The sequence below is a fragment of the Nuphar pumila genome, chromosome 4 (assembly GCF_984573655.1).
Source record: "Nuphar pumila chromosome 4, dmNupPumi1.hap1.1, whole genome shotgun sequence".
Taxonomy (NCBI): domain Eukaryota; kingdom Viridiplantae; phylum Streptophyta; class Magnoliopsida; order Nymphaeales; family Nymphaeaceae; genus Nuphar; species Nuphar pumila.
In genome coordinates this window covers 140,545,974-140,568,144 of record NC_143252.1, presented here as the reverse complement: position 1 = coordinate 140,568,144, position 22,171 = coordinate 140,545,974, and the positions used below count along the sequence as shown (strand labels likewise).

The 22,171-nt window shown below is 36.7% G+C and overlaps 1 protein-coding gene across 4 annotated transcripts in view; it reads right to left on the bottom strand.

The window, feature by feature from the left end:
* The window catches only part of LOC149841339 (uncharacterized), a 31,885-nt gene extending 16,452 nt beyond the window's left edge, over positions 1-15,433 (bottom strand). For all 4 annotated transcript variants that reach the window (XM_090003768.1, XM_090003772.1, XM_090003770.1 and 1 more), the window contains exons 1-2: positions 15,213-15,433; positions 14,958-15,040 (exon numbers count right to left, since the gene is read on the bottom strand). In XM_090003768.1, the coding sequence (XP_089859894.1) occupies positions 14,958-15,040; positions 15,213-15,384 (255 nt within the window). In that variant the 5' untranslated portion in view covers positions 15,385-15,433. The remainder of the gene's footprint in view (positions 1-14,957; positions 15,041-15,212) is intronic.
* Positions 15,434-22,171: the final 6,738 nt, after the last annotated feature.

The window sequence follows — 22,171 nt, the reverse complement described above, 5'->3', positions numbered from 1 at the left end:
AACAAATGAAGGCCTGCATCAATTCAGAATTACAAATTCCAGTGACATTGGTATTGTTGTATTTCTGAGCAATGTATATAGAAAGAGATCCCCAGCCACACCCAATATCTAGAATTGTTTGCCCATCTTTTACATCTGCTCTCTCACAATATGTATCCAGCATTGCTCTCTCAGCTTCCTCTAATGTGTCAGACTTATTTCTGAAGTAACAGCAGCTGCAAAATACAGTTCACAATATTTCAATTTGTTTAAACTGGGTCAGAAAGACCTGGTATAAGAAAGAACCAAAAGTAGCACACTTCAACAAACAGTTCTCGTGCATTCTTATATTTGGCATTCTTGGGTCCCAGCAAACAAAGTGTTCTATGTTGATTACATAGGATTTCATTTTTCAACTTAGATTTATTTGATTGATTGCATGTTTTCAGTTTTGATGAATTTTTGTATTAAGGATATTGACAGAAATTTATTTATGTTAAGTTCCATAATAGGATATAGATGTATTAAGCCTAATGACAGTTTTGAATTTTTGTATTAAGCACATTGACAGAAAGTGATTTATGTGTTAAGTTCCAGGACAGTTTTGATTCTTTTTAGAAAAGAATAATTCGTTTGTTTTTTGTCCACAAGGATGCTTACTGATATTCTATGCTGCAGTTCATGCGCAGATGTACGATGTTTATCTTTTTTTTAATTTTTCTATTTTTTTTTTAATTCAAGAAAGCATGCAGCTGTAGAAAGTGAAACAATTTTTAATTTAATGAATGCCCAGGTTTTATTTTTTAGATACTTACATAGATTAAGTTGTTGCATTAATGTTACTTTTACACGTTAATCTCATATTTTTTTCAGTATTTATTTGAGATTTTTTATTTCCTGCTGGTTGTTGCTTCATTAATAAAGATTTTTTTATTTATTTATAATTTTAGATATTTTTTATAGTTTTTTAAGTTTTAAAAAAAATTGAGGCTTACGCTTTGCGCCTCGTGTAATGAAAAGAGGCGGAAGCACCGATAGAGCAAATGTCACTCATAAAGAGTGACCACTAAAGCCAAGAACACAAACACCAAATGTGCACACACAAAAACTCTCAAATATGGAAATGACTTAAAGTCATAAGTTGGATATTATTGAAGAAGAGAAGAGAGGGGTATAAAACCCATACATGAGAAGGAGAACACCTCCTCTATTTATAGAGGAGGGAGGCTCTAAAGAAGAGACTACAAGGGGGCTCCCTTGTAGTCGTTGGGAGCTCCAACGGTCAAAAATATGACCGTTGGGGCCCCAACGACTACAAGAGTGGGGCCCCTTGTGGTCATCCTAAAGTGAAAAAATAAAAAGATAAAAAAGTAAAAAGCAAAAAAGAAAAAGGAAAAAGATAAAAAAGAAAAAGAAAGTACAATGACAGAATTACAATAATACCCCTATCGGGTATTTCAATAAATTAGAATATGTATATATATACATATATGTATACATATACTTGTATATATACGAATGTATATATATAAGTATATGTATATATATATATATATTTTAACACGCCCCCTCAAACTTTACGGGGAGAAGACCGAAAGTTTGCTAAGGAGAAACATGAATCGTGGAGTTGGGAGCGCATTGGTGAAGAAGTCAGCTAGTTGATGCTCTGAAGTAACATATGGTAATGAGATAGTCCCTCTGAGGTATTCGTCTCGAACATAATGGCAGTCCATTTCAATATGCTTGGTCCGCTCATGAAAGGTGTGATTACTAGCAATGTAAATCGCACTTTTGTTGTCACAGCAGAGCTTGGTGGGAGTAGAAATGGGGACGCCCATGTCAGCAAGGAGACTTCTGAGCCATACGATTTTCATAGTTGTCATTGCCATGGCCCGATATTCAGCTTCAGTGGATGACAGTGAGACCTTCTGTTGTTTCTTGCATCTCCACGAAATGAGGGATTCACCTAAAAAAATACAAAGACCGGTTATTGAGATACGATCATTGGAATTTCCTCCCCAGTCAGCATCAGTAAAAGCAGTTAAGTCAAGAGAGGAGGAAGAGGATAAGAAGAGTCCTTTGGATATAGTATTTTTGATATATCTGACAATTCTCAATACGGCTGCCATATGAACTGAAGTAGGTGCATGCTGAAACTGGCTTACTGCATGAACCGCATGAGCAATGTCAGGACGTGTGATGGATAGATAGGTGAGAGATCCGATTAATTGACGGTAGGGGGTTGGATCCTCGAGAAGAACACCATCTTCAAGTCTCAGTTTTGCATTAATGACTTCAGGAGTCTCAACTTTCTTTTCATCAGATATTCCTGATTTGGCACAAATTTCAGCAGCTAATTTCATCTGAGATAAGATGTATCCTCGCGGGGAATAAGCCACTTAAATCCCTAAAAAATATCTCAAATAACCAAGGTCAGACATATCAAAAGTTTCTTTTAACATGGTCTTTACATTATCTACTCCCTTTTTGTCATTCCCAGTGATGATCATATCATCAACATACAGCAGAAGCATAATAATGGAGTCACCTGTCCTTTTAACAAAAAGAGCAGTGTCAGTATAACAAGAAGAAAAACCTAAATTTATTAATACATTACTAAACCTATCATACCACGCTTTAGGAGCTTGCTTAAGACCATATAAGGCCTTTTTTAATTTCAAAATTTTTCCATTTAAATCCATACCCGGAGGCGGTTCCATATACACTTCTTCATTTAAATTACCATTCAAAAAGGCATTTTTGACATCTAGTTGAAAGATTGGCCATTTTTTAACTGCGGCTATAGCAATAAGAGCTCGAACACTAGTCATTCGAGCAACGGGGGCAAAGGTTTCATCATAATCTACCCCATACTCTTGGGCATATCCCTTGGCTACCAACCTAGCCTTATATCTTTCCAATGAACCATCACTCTTAGTTTTCACTTTAAAAACCCATCTACATCCAATGGGTTTCTTGTCATTGGGAGGATCAATGATTTCCCAAGTTTGTGCCTTTTTAAGGGCATTAAGTTCAAGTTGCATAGCATCATTCCAATGAGCATATTGCTTAGCATCATTGTAATGAGATGGTTCATGAAAAGAGTGAAGAGCAAGTAGACATGCTCGAAAATTAGGCGAAAAAGAGTCATAAGAAACAAATCTATTTGGTATTTTAGAAATCCGATTTGACCTTCTTTGAGAAGTCTCTTCGATGGACTCATTTTGGGAAAATCTTTCAAGGGCACAAGGAGGATTCCTTTCATTCCTTCTAGAGTAAACTTGTATTTGTCTTGAAACATTTTGTTCTAAGTTTTGATCATCGCTTGGATGTTCAACAAAATCTTCACTAAGGGATTCATTAGGATCAATATGATCATCTTTAGGCAATAAATCAAATAAGAATGAATAATCAATATTTTCATTTGGTTGGTGCGAAAAACCACTTTCCTCTTCAAGGAATGTGACATCTTTAGAGATATAAAGCTTGTTTTTAAGTATGTCAAAACATCGATATCCTTTTTGTTTTTCGCCATATCCCAAAAAAATGCATTCAATAGCCCTAGGGGAAAGTTTATCATTCTTGTGGGTTAAAACAAAACATTTACATCCAAAAATTCTTAGTCTTTTATAATCGGGAGACATATTGTAAAGTTTTTCAAATGGAGAAAGATTTTTCAAGGAGGACGAAGGAGTTCTATTCATAAGATATGAAGAGGTTAGAACCGCTTCGGCCCAAAAAAAATTTGGAATGTTTCTTGAGATTAATAATGTTCTTGTAGTCTCTATTATGTGCCTATGCTTTCTTTCCGCAAGGCCATTTTGTTGCGGAGTGTTGGGGCAAGAACGTTGGTGAAAAATTCCATTTTCTTTCAAATAGGTTTGAAAATCATTGGACATATATTCGCCTCCCGAATCGGATCTAAGAATAGATAGATTTCCCAAAAATTGGTTTTTGACCATTGCATGAAATTCTTTAAAGAAGGAAAAAACTTCGGATTTACGACTTAGGAAGTAAATCCATGTGAATCGAGTAAAATCATCAATAAATACCACGTAATACGAAAACCACCTTTAGACAAAATAGGGGAAGGTCCCCACACATCGGAATGAATAAGTTCAAATGGCCGAGTGGTAAAGTAACTTCTTTGTGGAAATGGAATAGCTTTAGATTTCCCAAAAATGCAATCTTTACAAGTCATGTGATTGTCTTTACAAGTATTGTTCAAAAACGGAAAAAGAGACATTTTTACAAAATTTGGATGGCCAAGTCTCTCATGCCATATTCCAATACTTTTGTCCTTTACAAGATTGCACGATGGCTTAGATGGAAGAGTCAAAAAATCCATAAAATAGAGGTCACCCCTTCTATGGCCTTGCCCAATCAGCTTCCCTGACTGGAGATCCTGCACGGTGCAATCCTTGGGTGAGAAAGAGACTTGGCATCCATGATCGGTAATTTGAGATACGGAAAAAAGGTTTAAATTTATTTTAGGAACGATTCTTACTTTAGGAACAAAAAAGTTTTTAAAATTAAGAGATCCAATACTTTCAATTTTTAATGATGTACCATCGGCCGTTGAAACACAAGAAGATATAGGTTCGGAAAAAATATTTGAAAGAGAATTTTTATGAGATGTCATATGAAAAGAAGCACCGGAGTCTAGTATCCACATACCTGGAGGAGATGAAGAGTAGGCAATGGCAGCCCCGGATGTTGAAGGAGAAGCCTTGAGTAGATGTTGGAGAACTTCGGAGATGTGATTTAGAGTTTCTTTGATATCTCCTTCTTTGGTGCTTTCTTCTTTCTTTGGAGAATCTTCTCCAACCGCGGCAACTTTTCCTTTAAGCTTTGGGCAAACCGGTCTTATGTGCCCCGGTTCATTACAATAATGGCATATAATCCCCTTTCTAGGTCCATAGTTATTTTTGTTAAAGTGGGGAGGTCTATATGCTTTAACATTAGATCCGGGCCTAGTAACGGCCAAAACATCATCACTCTTAATGCTCAAACCAAGTCGAGTTTCTTCTTGACATATCTCGGCAAGGGCATCTTCAATAGGTAGGGCTTTGCTTCTATGGAGAAGAGATGCCCTTACTTGTTCAAATTCCGGGCGAAGACCATGAAGGAATTGAAAAAAGTGCTCCTTTTCAATTTGTTCCCTTCTTAGCTCAATATCTTGTGGAGCAACCCACTTAGGCTCAAGAAGAGCAAGCTCATCCCAAAGGGGGGTTAGAGAGCTAAAATAGTCCCAGACACTCATGTCCATTTGTTTGGTAGAACGGATTTTCTCTTGACAAAAAAATTGTCGAGCAAGATCCTTTTGGGTATACATACCCTTAAGGAAAAACCAAGCCACATTGGCCCTTCTAAATTTGGCAATATTAGCACAATTTTTAAGATCTACATTGTTCATAAACCATGCCAAAATTTTGGCGTGGTTACTTTCCCAATCCTCAATTTTGGATTGATGTTCATTAATGGCTTTGATGCGCTCATCGCCATCTAAAGCCTTCTCAATCTCATTTTCAATTTTGGTGAGAACAAGAGAGGGTTCGGGAGTAGTTCCCATAACAAAACCCCAAAGTTTCTTACCTCTTAGGTGATTTTCCATAGCGGAGGCCCACATGAAGTAGTTGGACCCATTTAGCTTAAAAGAGAGCTCCACTTTAGAGTCACGTTCCATCGGCACCAAATATTCTTCTCTTCTTAAAGAACTTTGAGAGGCACGCGTTCCAAGATGACAAAAGAGAAGCCCAATCACCAACCGAGCTCTGATACCATGTAATGAAAAGAGGCGGAAGCACCAATAGAGCAAATGTCACTCATAAAGAGTGACCACTAAAGCCAAGAACACAAACACCAAATGTGCACACACAAAAACTCTCAAATATGGAAATGACTTAAAGTCATAAGTTGGATATTATTGAAGAAGAGAAGAGAGAGGGGTATAAAACCCATACATGAGAAGGAGAACACCTCCTCTATTTATAGAGGAGGAAGGCTCTAAAGAAGAGACTACAAGGGGGCTCCCTTGTAGTCGTTGGGAGCTCCAACGGTCAAAAATATGACCGTTGGGGCCCCAACGACTACAAGAGTGGGGCCCCTTGTGGTCATCCTAAAGTGAAAAAATAAAAAGATAAAAAAGTAAAAAGCAAAAAAGAAAAAGGAAAAAGATAAAAAAGAAAAAGAAAGGTACAATGACAGAATTACAATAATACCCCTATCGGGTATTTCAATAAATTAGAATATGTATATATATACATATATGTATACATATACTTGTATATATACGAATGTATATATATAAGTATATGTATATATATATATATATATATATATATTTTAACACCTCGCTACGCCTCAACACTTTTCACAACACTGGCTGAGTGTATATAGGTCGCGTTCTCTCTCAAATCACTTTCTTTTCTCCCTTTCTGCAATTGATTACCGAGTGAACGGGAAATTTACAAAGTAATTAGATTAAGTCGTGCATTTGTGATTTTTGGGAATTTCCTAAGTATCCTTCTTTGGTTTTCGAAAACAAACAGTAAAAGGGGATTTTAGTTCCATTTTGGTTAATTTAGGTTTTAGACAATAGAGTCAGTGTACATAAAAAAATTGCCCTCCATGGAATCGTTATTCCTTGCCTCCTAGTAGTTTTGAAATAGTTTAGTTGTGGTTTTAGCTCAGTTTATGTGGAAATAGTTTAATTGTGATTTTAGCTTAGTTTATGTGCAGGGGCAGAGCCAAGAATCTAAATTAGGATGGGCACAAACACACAGTAAAAAAAAAGAAGTAATTACTAATAAACTACACTAATTCATGACATTAAAAAAAATCAAAACTCTAACTGATAAAAAAAACTTCATATTCTAACCAAAATCGGGTTTCTGCCTCTCTCTCTCTCTCTCTCTCTCTCTCTCTCTCTCTCTCTCTCTCTCTCTCCGCCCTCCCTGCGGTTGCAAGGCTCCGCCCCTAACTATGGTCCCATTTTCCCTCTCTCATTGTTAGTGTTGGTTGGGAAGGAGAAGATCATTGATACGTCTCACGTGCAGAAGGAGTTGGTGGATATCGAGAGGGACAGGGAGACATTGGGAGTGAGCATCAAGCTCCATGGCGATGGCCTCACCCACCTCTGTGGCACCATCACCAGCCCCCTCGAGATGCCCTACGAAGGTGGCACCTTCCTCATCGACATCCGCTTGCTGCCTTGCCCGATATCAAATTTAGGACTTCCCCTTTTTTCTTTTCATCCTTCATCGTCTAAATTTGGATCGCTCATTCTTTTCTTTTCTTTTCTTTTCTTTTCTTTTCTTTTGGGGAAGGAATCATGAAGAATTTGATGTTTGTTTCTTTTTTATATAGAGAATCTCATAGCTATTTTCTATCATTGAGTTTCATTGTCTTCATTATTGTCGTCTTTATTCAAATGGAATTGCTTCTTTGGAGATGGTCTATCTGCATTGAGTGATAAATAACTTCTATATCATCATCACCATTATTATTTCTTTCAAAAAAATCATCACCATCATCATCTTTTTAATATTCCTTTGTTATTGTTAGGGAACACCGTGGAGGTGGAGAGAAGTAGATGGTGTAACATTGTCATGATTATTTGATAAAACTGTAATCTAAAAGCTATATTGTTAGTTTAATTACTTGATGGAATATATGCAATAGTGGCAATTAGATAGTGTGGTGGAATACTTGCATTGCTGAAATGGGGGTTGTGTATATGGATCCTTGTTGGTGGTCGTTTCCCCTGATGATTTTGTGCATGTTGGACTTTCATATTGAAGCATGTTGTGGGGCAATAAGGGCTTTCTCTGAGGGCGTATTCTCTTGGGTGATTCACGAACATGATAGTCAGTGGCTTTCTGTTAGCCTTGCCCTCTTTGATGATTTGATCTGTATATTCTCTTCAACGGGTCATGCAAATGATTTTAAGTAACAATGGATGCATTCTTTGTGTATAACTAGTGCAGGTTCCAACCATGCTCAATTGTGGAATGTGCCTCTGCTATAAGGTTTTATTGTTATTCACCGTGTTTTTATTGTAGTATCTCTAGGAACCTGTTTCATTTTAGCATTTCTTTTTGTGGTCCTTGTTATCCCAGACATATCTTGTGTTATGAATTATTTGGTCACAGCGGTCTTTCTTGTATGTATTTGCAGGAAGACCTGACATAGTGAAAACATGTTTTTCCTGCATCCGAGATATTGTTCACTTGTTCCTACATTGTCTATGAACAAGGCAATGAAGTTATATTGCTTCTGTGAATTGTTTTTTATACTTGTGTTGCCACTTGAGATCATCATCAAATTCTGTTGAAGAAGTTGATGTGACCTCATTGGGTAGGTGAGGTATGATAATTTGAGAGGGAAGGAAAAGGAGACCTGGGAAGAAAACCTATATATTAGTAACAATAATGATGACTAGTGTTTTTCGAGATATTCCTGTATGCCTACTTGGTTAATTCCTTCTCTTACCAACCTTGATGACTCGTGTTTTCCATCATCAGTTTGAAAGAGAATATTGTAGCCATGTGAAATGAAATGGGGATCTTCGAAACACGAGCTTAGATTAACAAGAGCAAGTGTCAAGAATGACACTAAAGCATAACCCTTAAAAAGGGTATAACTGGAAACAAAATAAAAATAAAAATGTATTCTTTATTGATATGAAAAACCAATTGCTTAAGAAGCATTGGAGTAAAATACAAGAGGGGCTGCACCCCTTTATATACACAGCTGAAAGAGGACTCAATAGAGCTGTTGGGCACAGTCCAACAGCTCTATTTAGAGCTGTTGGAATGTGTCAATCCAACAGCTCTATTAAGAGTTGTTGGACCGTGTCAGTCCAACAGCTCTATTGCTAGTCAAGTCTGGACAGGACTTGACTAGCAACAGTCATTTTAGTTCAAACTGAACTAGATGACATAAAGACAAAAAATAAAAATAAAGGAAAAAAATTACAGAAAAAAAATAAATGAAAAATGTATTTATATATATATATAATATAATATTATTATATATACATATATGTACAGTTTTACATTTTAACACTCCCCCTCAAACTTACGGTACAATGAGCGAAAGTTTGTCTAAGAGAAAGTGAAATCGGGGAGCAGCGAGAGGCTTTGTAAAGAAGTCTGCTAACTGATATTCTGAAGTGACATATGGCAGATCAATTATCCCGTGTAGATATTCCTCTCTGACGTAGTGACAATCCATTTCGATGTGTTTGGTGCGTTCGTGGAATGTTCTGTTACTGGCAATGTAGATCGCACTTTTGTTGTCACAACACATTTGTGAAGCTTTTGTTGCTTCAACTCCCATGTCAGCAAGCAGTCGTCGGAGCCAAACTACTTCCATGGTCGTGGTTGCCATGACTCTGTATTCAGCTTCGGTGGATGAGAGAGATACCTTCTACTGCTTTTTACACCTCCACGAGATTAATGATTCCCCTAAAAAGACACAAAAGCCAGTGGTTGAGTGTCTGTTATTGGGATCACCTCCCCAATCAGCATCAGTATATGCAATTAAATCAAGAGAAGAGGAGGAAGATAAGAAAAGTCCTCGTGAAAGAGAGGACTTGATGTATCTGATAATACGCATGACTGCTCCCATATGAACAGAAGTAGGAGCATGTTGAAATTGACTTGCTGTATGAACAGCATGTGCTATATCTGGTCTGGTAATGGATAGATAGGAAAGTGCCCCGACAAGCTGTCTGTAAGGAGTAGGGTCTGCAAGAAGTTCTCCATCATCAATCTTCATTTTAACATTAACAACTTCTGGAGTGTCGACTTTCTTATCATCAGTAATACCAGACCTGAAAACAATATCAAAAGCAAATTTAGTCTGAGATAATAAATATCCTCTAGGAGAATAAGCAACTTCAATGCCTAAAAAATATCTCAACAAGCCCAAATCAGTCATTTCAAAATGAGATTTAAGAAGTGTTTTGATTGTTTCAACTCCCTGTTTATCGCTTCCGGTGATGATCATATCATCCACATAGAGAAGAAGCACAATGATCCCTGCATCAGAATTCTTAATAAACAAAGCAGTGTCAATTAAACAGAATTGAAAACCAATATCAATCATAACACGACTAAACCTATCATACCAAGCTTTTGGTGCTTGTTTAAGTCCATAAAGAGCTTTTTCTAAGCGAAGGACTTTACCCTTAGGAATACTTAGACCAGGAGGGGGTTCCATATATACTTCTTCAACTAGCTTTCCATTTAAAAAAGCATTTTTGACATCCATTTGAAAAATAGACCATTTTTTGATAGAAGCTAAGGCAATTAAGGTTCGGACAGTAGTCATACGAGCCACCGGAGCAAAGGTTTCTTCATAATCAATCCCATATTCTTGGGCATAACCTTTAGCTACTAAACGGGCTTTATATCTTTCAAGAGTACCATCACTCTTGGTTTTAATTTTATAAACCCATCGACATCCTATAGTTTTCTTCCCTGGAGGAAGATCTTGAATATTCCATGTAGAAGCCTTTTCAAGTGCATCTAATTCAGCTTTCATGGCTTCTATCCATTTGATATCATTTTTTGCTTGAAAATATGTGGATGGTTCTTCATATGAGTGAATTAATGCAATAACTGCCCTATATGTGGGTGAGAAAGACTCGTATGATACAAACTTTCCTGGAGGCCTCGAGATTCGGGATGATTGTCTAGTTTGAATGTTAGAATATTTCTCAAGTGCACATGGAGGATTAGACTCTTGTCGCCTGGAATATTGAATACTAGTATCTCTATGAACTTCTTTATTTTCAACATTAAGATCAATAATTCTTTGATCATCATCAAAGTTACAGTCAAGGTCATATTCATCAGATGTTGATGTTAGATCTAGCAAAAAGGAGTACTCAGTGACGTCTTTTAATTTTCTAAAATCAAAGAAGCTCTCCTTTTCAAGAAAGGAAACATTTCTAGACACATATAGTTTATTATTTTTGAAGTCAAAACATCTATAACCTTTCTGGTTTTCAGCATATCCTAAAAAGGCACAGGGAATCGCACGAGGGGAAAGTTTATCATTTTTGTCAGTAAATATGAAACATTTGCACCCAAATATTCTTAGTCTAGAGTAGTCTGGAGAAATGCTCATAAGTTTTTCAATGGGAGTGATATTTTGTAACAAAGAAGATGGCATCCTATTAATGAGATAGGTGGCAGTTAAGGCAGCTTCTGCCCAAAAGCCTTTCGGGACTTGATTTGCTATTAATAAAGTCCTAGTGGTTTCTATAATATGGCGATGTTTTCGTTCTGCCAGTCCATTTTGTTGAGGTGTATAAGGACAAGATCTTTGATGTGTGATGCCATGCAATTTAAGATAATTTTGAAAATCTGTGGATAAAAACTCTCCCCCTGAATCTGTGCGAAAAATAGTAATATCATTTTGAAACTTGTTTTTAACCATATTATGAAAAGTTTGAAAGTATGAAAATACTTCAGACTTATGTTTGAGAAAGTAAATCCACGTATGTCGGGAGAAATCATCGACAAAAATAACATAGTAAACAAATCCTCCTTTAGAAATTACTGGTGCAGGACCCCAAACATCCGAGTGTATTAATTCAAGTGGTCTTGAAGAGAAAAAGGTTTTGTTCTGAAATGGTAATCTTTTCATTTTGCCGAGAATACAATCTTTACAATCAAATGATTCAGAGTTACAAAATTTCCCTAGATTTGGAAAATGTTGGATTTTGGCTATATGTGGGTGACCAAGTCTCTTATGCCACAGTTCCAACTCTATTTTTTGAATATTATAACAAAAAGCTTTCTTCGGCATTTCCAAAAAATCCATGTAATAAAATCCTCCTTCTCTATGGCCTTCCCCAATCAGCTTGCCTGACTGGCGATCCTGTACCCAACAACCATGAGAAGAAAAAGAAATATTACACCCATAATCAGAAATTTGAGATACAGATAAAAGATTTAAATTTAATTTGGGAACATGTCTAATTTCTGGAATAAAAAATTTTTTTGTTTTATAAATTTTTTCAAAATTTCCTATTCCTTCTATTTCAAGAGAAGTCCCATCAGCAGTAAAGACCTTTGACACACTTGTTTTATTTTTAACACATTTGGATAGACTTTGATTATTTGGGGTCATATGAAAAGATGCACCAGAGTCAAGAAGCCAAGAAATTTTACCTAGATCAGAAAAAGATGAGGCTGCTGCGCCGGTTGAAGCTTCAGATGAGGAAGAGGCACCTTTGATGAGAGGCTGAAGAATCTCCATTAGTTGGGCCAGGGAAACTGGTGCATCCTAATCTTTAGGCTCCGATCCAGCAATTGCAGCTCTTTTTTCTCTCAGCTCCTTAAGTTTGGGACATTGTGGCCTGTAGTGTCCCGATTCATGACAGTGATGACAAATAACTTTCTTCTTATCATAGTCACCATTTTGTCGGTTAAAGTGAGGAGGCCTATATGATCGAACATGATTCCCTGGTCTAGACACGGCTAAAACGGAATCATCTTCAATTTTTAAAGAACCTTTCCAGAGACGATTTTCTTCCATTGTTAACTCTTCAATAGTTTCAACAATAGAAGGAATTTTTCCCCGGTGAAGTAGGGCCGATTTAGTGGTTTCAAATTCCAGCCTTAATCCAGTGATAAACTGGTAAAAATGTTCAGCATCGAGTTGTTTCTGACGAAGCTCGATGTCTTCGGCACAATGCCACTTTGGTTCTAAAAGGGAAAGTTCTTCCCAAAGTTCGGACAACCCATTGTAATATTCACGAATAGTTTTGTCTCCTTGTGTCATCATTCGAACTTTTTCTTGGAGGTTGCACACGTGTGCAATATCTTTAAGGGAATACATATTCTTAAGGTATTCCCATGCCTTATCGGCATGATCAAATTTGGCAAGACTTGAGCATTTTTTAATGTCAACGCTATTGATAAGCCATGACATTATCTTCGCATGAGATATTCTTCATTCTTTCCATTTCTTCTCGTATGAGGCAATAGCCTTGATTTTCTCTTCTTCCGATAGAGGGACCTCTTTATCTCCCTCCTTTTTAGTAAGAGATAGCTTAGGTTCCGAATCGGAACCATCCACAATCCCCCATAAGCCTTTTCCCCATATATGGTGCTTCATGATTGAAGCCCATGTTACATAGTTCGTATCGCTTAGTTTCATAGGCATGATGGTGACTTTATCATTGTCATCCATCGATTACAAGGAGAGAAAGAATAGGGATAGAAGAGAAACAAGAAGGAAAATTAAAAAGAAAAAAAAAAACAATACAACAAGATGTGAAATCTTCTCCAATGAAGTGATAAAACACTTCTCTTCAAGTGGCGAACACTTTTGCAAACGGGCACGGAAACCGATGCAGCTTTTCCTCAAGATTTAGTACTTCCGCGGCTCTGATACCATGAAATGAAATGGGGATCTTCGAAACACGAGCTTAGATTAACAAGAGCAAGTGTCAAGAATGACACTAAAGCATAACCCTTAAAAAGGGTATAACTGGAAACAAAATAAAAATAAAAATGTATTCTTTATTGATATGAAAAACCAATTGCTTAAGAAGCATTGGAGTAAAATACAAGAGGGGCTGCACCCCTTTATATACACAGCTGAAAGAGGACTCAATAGAGCTGTTGGGCACAGTCCAACAGCTCTATTTAGAGCTGTTGGAATGTGTCAGTCCAACAGCTCTATTAAGAGTTGTTGGACTGTGTCAGTCCAACAGCTCTATTGCTAGTCAAGTCTGGACAGGACTTGACTAGCAACAGTCATTCTAGTTCAAACTGAACTAGATGACATAAAGACAAAAAATAAAAATAAAGGAAAAAAAATTACAGAAAAAAAATAAATGAAAAATGTATTTATATATATATAATATAATATTATTATAATAAGTTTTATAGGACGACTATTAGACCCGCTTTACTATATGGTACGGAATGTTGGGCTGCCAAGAGACATCATATTCAAAAAATGAGTGTAGCTGAGATGCGGATGCTTAGATGGATGTGTGGAAATACAATAAAAGATAAGATTCGGAACGAAGAGATACGTAAGAAGGTAGGTGTTGCACCCATTGAAAATAAGATGCGAGAGAATCGTTTACGGTGGTTTGGACATATTCAGCGAAGGCCTAATGATGCTCCAGTTAGAAGGTTGGAGAAATGGGAAAATATATTAGTTAAAAGAGGTCGGGGTAGGCCTAGGAAGACTTGGATGGAGATGATAGGAAAGGATATGAATGCTTTGAACCTCACCGAGGACATGGCGTTGGATAGAAATGATTGGAGGAAAAGGATTCATGTGGAAGACCCAAAATGAATTTCTTTTTTGGTTCATATCGCTGACCCCAATTGTTTTGGGATGAAGGCCTAGTTGTTGTTGTTGTTGTTGTATATATACATATATGTACAGTTTTACATTTTAACACCATGTGATCCAAGTAACACGGGTAATTTCCATTCTATTACCCGTGAAATGCAATAAACTTGTGCTTTGTCATTTCCAAGTGTTCTATATCATTGATAAATGCAAATATTTCGAGCATTGAACCCCTATCCACGACAGAAGGTAATCATTTCATCTCTCAATATTCCCCTTAAAGTGTTTACCCTTCAACATACTAACTCAAGAAATGGCCGCTACTTCATCATTTACACTGGTTCAAATAAAAAGAAAACGTGTGTGATCTTACCATAAAGCGGAAACCAATCCAGTTAAACCGTTCTTCCGTCACCAAACAAACTAGCATCGCCTCGATCAGTTACCGACGTATAACATTTCTTCAAAACTCAAAGAACATGACGATTCTCAAGCAAATTCCAACACCGATAACACAACCAGAACTTGCAAAATCGATTATATGCAAACGAAAGAAAACCCAAATGCACACGAAAAAAACAAAAACACTGCAATCCTCCTTGAGTTTTTGACATCTGAAATTGAGACGAGAAAGAAAATCTCACCGTCCGCTCGTATCGATCCCACTCGGCGGCGGTGCAGGCCTCGGACGCGCAGGCCAAGCGGTGCTCATTCTTCCAATAGATATCTAAAAACACCATCGACCGTCACAAATATTAGATTGATTCGAATCGCATCAATACAATCAATCCGACGAAAAACATTTGATCAATTGGCTATAACAAACTCAATTCAGCGTCGATTCGTTCGCGGATCCGGAAAATGAAAGAAATATTTGAGGAAGGGGGGAGGAAAGGAACCCATGAGTTGGAAGACTGCGAAGGGAACGATGCCCATGGATGGCTGCAGCAACCGCGAGGTGAGGGAGACGATGTGGTCCTTGATGGGCTTGGGAGAAGGCAGCGTCACCACGATGGCCAGCAACGCCTCCACCGCCACCACGTACGAGAGCACCACCCACTGCAGAGCCATCCTCTCTCTCTCTCTCTCTCTCTCTCTCTCTCTCTCTCTCTCTCTGGTTTTCCGCGGGTTACTTTCTTCTTCCACTCTAGTTTTGTAGAAGTGAGCGATAATGACACTAACGACTTATTCCCCTCTAGTTTAGTGAAATTACCAGATTGCCACGTTGAACGTTCGTCGTAGCCACCGGCCCACCGCCAATTAGAGGTGGGCACCGGGCAGCCCATGGGCCGGGACTAGTATATTTGGTCCCAAACCGGGCCTCTGGCACGGCCGTGCAGGAAGCGGGCTGACATGGGCTGTGCCGCGTGTAACGCTCCAATTTTAAATAAGAAAAATTCAGGAATTTTTCTTTTAAACACTTAATGCTTTTAGGATGGAGCGAAAGACTTAGATTAATTTGAAAACCAATTCAAGTATTGAGCGAGTTACAATCTCAAGCACACACCTACAAGACTATAATGAATTTAATCAAACCATGCATTTAATTAAATGAATAACAAATTATAAATTAGTCTCAAAAACCGATAAGAGATTACATTTAAACAAATGTTCAAATTAATGGAAGTCTCAATTCTAATCTAATATCTAGTAGGGAGTCTTGGAAAAATTATGTCAGCAATCTGGCAGAGCCTCGAGCCTCCCATCCCCACAGGTCAACCTCACTGGTTATAACCATAATTGACATACAAGCATTCACAACCTCTCTTATTCACCGGTAAGAAATTAGTAATCAACATCATAGAAATCAATTACGCCCAATATGATAATCAATGCATGCAAACTTGACAGATACACATGAAATTCATATTAAGACAAATTAAAAATATAATGTGACGAAACACCCGAACACATTATTACATTGTCCATCTTTCATTACCCGAGGGTACACTCTCAGGACTTACTTCAACTCATCTATCACGAGGAGTGTATTATTTGTGTATCTTATTTCTCCAAGGATATAAAGGGTCTAAACTACCTACTGGAGCAGCCTGAGGTCGTGAAAACCTCACAGTGATTCATGCAGAATCTTGATTCCTAGTGTACAAAGGAAGGACTACCTACCTAGGCTTTTTTGATAGCTCGATTCTCTACAACTAACGACTGGAAACCAGGAGACACTTTTGCTCTCAGAAAAAAATACAACATGGTCAGTCAGTCGTGTATACCCTTACCTTTTCCAAAGTAGGACTAGATTCAAATGGGATACTACGTGTTTATGATTGTGGCTCATTACTAAACTCGATGTAGTGAGCATTGGGCTCCTAAGCCCTAGGTTCAATTCAGAATAACCCATTCTGATGTCACACTAGACTGTACCCCAATACTTCTCCATCCACTTGAAGGTATCATTAACTCACTCACACCCCTGCATCCACTCCAAGGCGACCCTGAGTTATGCCTCTTTAAGGCTCAAGTGTGTGTGATGAGTATGTTTACCCATTAAATTACCACATGCTTCCTAGCACATGACCTAGCTCGACTGTGAGCCTGCATATGCATGCATTTTATGGCTTACTACACTAACAAACACTTTGACTCACATATCATAATGCATATAATCTAAACTTTCATAACATGAATCACACTCTTATGCAACCAACTCATTTATGCATTGCACCCACAGGGTTCATTTATGTGCCTAAACTCTATAGGCTATCATGTGGACTTACATGCATTCACGCATAACTAAAATAAAATACTTATATGTTACTTGGATATACACTTTATCACATAATCCACCCAATAATAACATGCAAGCTAAACTTTATTTAAGTCTAAGCAAAAACATAAAACTTAGAACGTGGTTTACTAGTCAAAACATACATAATATTCATGTTGTGTACAAAAGCATATCCTTGTTGTCCACGGCTCTGCAACTCCCTCTATAGAGCTCACATAAGCCCAACAAAAATTCTAGACATAATAAGTGATGTCAGCTTTCATCTCCAAGTGAAAGCTCAGAAAAAATTCATTTCAATTGTCCGTAGAAATTTTCAGACTGCAGGGTATTTTTATGTTCTGACCATACAAGTCAGAACCCAGTTTTCAAAACAAATATTAAACAGATCATAATCATGCAAACAAAATTTGTTAAACATAATTTTTTGTGATAGCTCTACTTTCTATCCATCCAAAGAATCAAATTTTATTGAAAAATTCTTTAGCTTTAATTTTTTAGATTTTTTGCACTTAACGTTGTCTGGGCGCATTTCAAATTCTGAATTTCTGTAAAATCTGGAAACTCACCCAAATTGGGATAGCTTCTGAGTCTCATAGGTAAGACATAAAATTTTTATTTTATTTTTTTCTAATTTGTTGTTGAGTCTAGTAAACCTCATCTTAAAATTAGACTCATTCTAGTAAAACCTGACTTTTTCGATTTTCTCCCTCAAATTTGCCCAAAACAAGTTCTGTACCTTGGACAACAAATCGGTTACCTGTTGCAGTATCTGTTTGGCCACTTCTATATACCAAATAGATACTATTTTTTTCTGAAAACTCTCCTACGTGTCTAGAATGTCTTCATAAATTTTTATAGTTGTTGAACATTGTTTCTAATTTCTGTAATTTTTCTACCGACTATGGTCAAATAGAAAAATCATTGTTGTATGAGACAACAAACTAGCACATAACGTATCTAATTAGCTTCATGCTCAGTCATAATAAAACATGTAAAAATCATTAAAAAACATATACTTTAACATCCAATATTCATGTTTTCATTATGATCAACAAGCTTATAAGATATGACAACAATATCAATCTTAAGCATGATTATATATGCTTTCTAATATTGAGATCATGGCAAAAACATGCTTCCAAAACAAAATATAAGCACACATGAAACCTAATCATGTAAACAAACATAAGAACTCATTAACCTGCTTCGGATCATCATATGAATCATAAGATACGCTAAAACATAAACCAAGTAGAGTAAGTTTAATGAAGAACAATAAGTTTTGACACAACTCGCACGTTTTTTGCTAAACCAATAAAGAAACCAAAACCTAGTTTTTTTTATAAAAATCAGATTTCAATCCATGTAAAATCTTTAGATAGGGTGTTGACATGATCTAACCTTAGATCTAATCAAACCCACAATGAGAAACGCATGATTTATGTGTTAAATCCTATATATATCTATAAGTAAGAAGAACCCTACCTTGTATGTGCATGAATAGCTTCTTACTCCTTTGTCGCCTGTTGGAACCCTTAAACCAAGTAGCTCTAATGGTTGCACCTCCTCTATGTTGAACAAGAGAGAGAGTGTGAGAGAGATAAGAGAAAACATTGAGGATTTTCTACAATAAAAAGAGAAAATAGGAGGATAAGAGGAAAAGAATCATCGTTTTGAGGAGAGGTTGTTTCCCAACTACCAGAGTGGGGCATCCAACCCAAATCCCCCCCCCCCCCCAAAAAAAAAAAAGGGTGAGAGGTGGTTTCCATCCCTATCTTTTTGGGCTCCACTAGCCCAGTTACTTAGGTAGTTTTGCTTTACCATAACTCAATTAATCACCCACTTATTTAGGAATTGTTTTACTTTATTGACTCAGGTAGTTTTCTTTTTTCTTTTTTTCTTTTTTCTTTTATCTAAGTAATTAGGAATTTACCTCAAAAACAGATGGGGTCCACTAGTGGGGCATCCTACACTCTATTGGAATGTTCTATTAAAATTAATTAGTTAATAAATTTGGATTTCATTTACCTTCTTAGTAAAAGAGAGAGTTACCAAACTCTTGTAACTTCTCTATTTTACCAAGTTACCTTTATTTAGATAATTATTTCAATTTCAAAAGTTACGGGAGCCACTTGAGAAGTCTCTATACATTATGGGCTCACCACTTGGCGTAGAGAGGGTGTAAAAAACTACAATGCCCCTGGCCAACTTCACACCCCCTGTGGGCCCCCACATTGACACATGGCACCCCATATGCTCAGAGTGACGGCCTCATATGCCACTTAATTCCAGATTTAAACCAATTAATTCTCTACACTAAACCGAAGTCAAATCCAAGTTAAATTCACTTGGAAAATCAAATTAAAACCGGGTTACACAAATTCAAATTCAACTTCACTTTCATAGTAGATTCAAATTAGGCATAATTTCAACTCAAATTAAACATCAAGTTAGGCAAGATTAATAGTTTGAATTCAAGATTCAATCAAGATTAGCCAAGACTCACATTTAAGCCAACAATGCACATGAAATTCATATTTATTTTATTTACATTTGTCAAAAAATTTGTGGTATTACACCACGGGCCCCACAGCTTGTTATTATATATAACATAATATATAATACATTATATATATATCATAATATATATATATATATCATAATATATATTATAATACATTATATATTATTTATTATATTATATATATATAATATTATATAATAGGTCCAGCCCTACCCAATTAGGCCCATGGGCTAACGGGCAGGTTGTGGGCCAGGGTTTTCCCAATGGGCTGGGCCGGTCAGCCCTGTCCATTAGCGGGCTGGCCCACCTCGATGCCCACCCCTACTGCCAATGCTATATTCATGTATAGGGTTCTTAAGCTTAAAGAGATTGACACTTGACCAACTGTTGATTTTGAAAAACAAATCCTTTGAGTTCTTGCGGCACGTAGAAGGGTCTATATGTTTTCTTCCCAAATCCTTTGGTTCTAGTTAGGGTTGTCAACGGGTTGGGTCAAGGTTGACCCAGACCCGTTCATATAACTAATAATCGAGTTCGGGTTTTGTGGGGTCACTCAAACTTGAATCCGCCTCATTTAAAAAAATTAATTTTTACTATATATATACATACATATATATTACTCATGTCGGGTCGGGTACTCGACAAAAAACATGACCTAAACCCAGCACACATATTGCTCGGGTTGGGTTGACCCGAATATTATACGGGTTGACACTTTTGAAGCCCATACCCAGGAATTCAGATTCGGTTAAGGTTGGGTACACGATAACCAGACCCATTGACAGCCCTAGTTTTAGTGGTGACATGCCAGAAAAATGAGGTCGTATGGCTTGAAAATGAGCTGAGCAGCTTCTGACTTGGTTCTTCCACTCGTAAAGAGCTCATTAACTCATGAAAGTGGTTTGGCAAGCCCAAGACGAAAAACCAGTGTTTGGCTAGGCTTATACAAGCTCGTTGACTAATAATAAATATATTTTATATTAACAATGACGTATATGACACTCACTTTCGGCACCACTCTATGTTTTCGCCGAGACTATAAAAATATGTCAAACATAGCCAATTCACTACTCAAAGTATCACAAATCTGGCCACTACTTACAGTATCACAAATCCGGCCACTTTAATTTTTCTTAAGAGTTTTACCTTTTTGTCGCCTGAAAATTTTATACGCTTATTCAAACCACTGATCTAAATTATCGCCTGAAAATTTTATATGCCATATAAGTTGTCGCCTGTAAAAAATCAAGCGTCATGTAAGTACCACTTGTATCGCCTGAAAAAATTAGGTGTCATGTAAGTGTTGCCCAAAAAAATTGGGCACCATGTAAGTTGTCACGTGTAAAACTCAAGCATCATGTAAGTTGGCTTCTAAAAAAATCAGGCATCATGATTTTGATCAAACAGAGGGCTAAATTATCAAGCAAACATTAAAATAGTCATGTTATATTTTCTAGTTTGCTGTCAATTATGGTACCTGAAATAAAAAATTGTGTCATCTATGTTATTGTCCCTATTTTTATATCATAATGTGTAGATGGTTGAAATGTTTGGCTTACAATCAATAAGTTTTAAAGTAAGTTTGGTTGCTCGTGGAGCACTGTGGGAATGAGATTCGCTTTTAAATCTCATGAGATTAAAGTTATCACACAAATGAGATTCACTTTCTCATGAGGGTATCTTTTATGCTTGGTTGCTTTTGCAAAAAAAGCAAATGAGATTCACTTTCTAAAGTGTACGAGTAAGTGAATCTCATGTGATCCAACCAAACATACCCTTAGAGTTCAAATCATATTGCATGCAACATTGAAATAATGTAGTTGTTTTGTGAGTGGGAGTTTGAGAATGGCTTTGTAAGTTCAATATCCAAACTCTATTGTTTCCAAGAAAATGTATATTCTTGTAAATAAGCCATCTTGAAATCAACTTATTTGGCTCAGGGTTCTCATGAGTTTGAACTCAAAGATTGGTTCGTTTAGCTTGTTCACCAACCCTTTAACCACTTGTAAACTACATGAAGATTTAAAAAAAAAAATCTTTTATTGAAATAATCATCAGTATAAACATTTTTAATTTTGGTTCAAAACCTCAGGCGGGTTACATTTTATAATAAATTGAATTTAACGTGGATAACCTTTTGCATTCAAAATATTATAACCCAATAAACAATAACATTTTTAATAACATGTATCCACAATTCAGTGTACAAGAAAGAATAATAATTGGCTCTTGACGCTACCTCAGTATCTTGCATCCACTCTGTAGATATACATCACATGAAATCCCATAAAAAGAGTCAAACTTATGAAAGCCTAATAGGTCTACACCATAACACATGGTGAATGCAAAGCTAATACAAATAACACATTTAATGATATTATAATTAATTTAATTAGATATTCATGATATACATCCATCATAATATACATATGTGATATATGTCAACCAAGAAACACAATGCATTTATTAGCAACATGACTAAGTAAGCATGATGTGTCATTCACCTAATAAGTTGACATATTCTTTTATAGGCGTGATGTGTCATTCACTTAATTTATCAACATATTAGGCTTTCATAAGTCGAATCAACT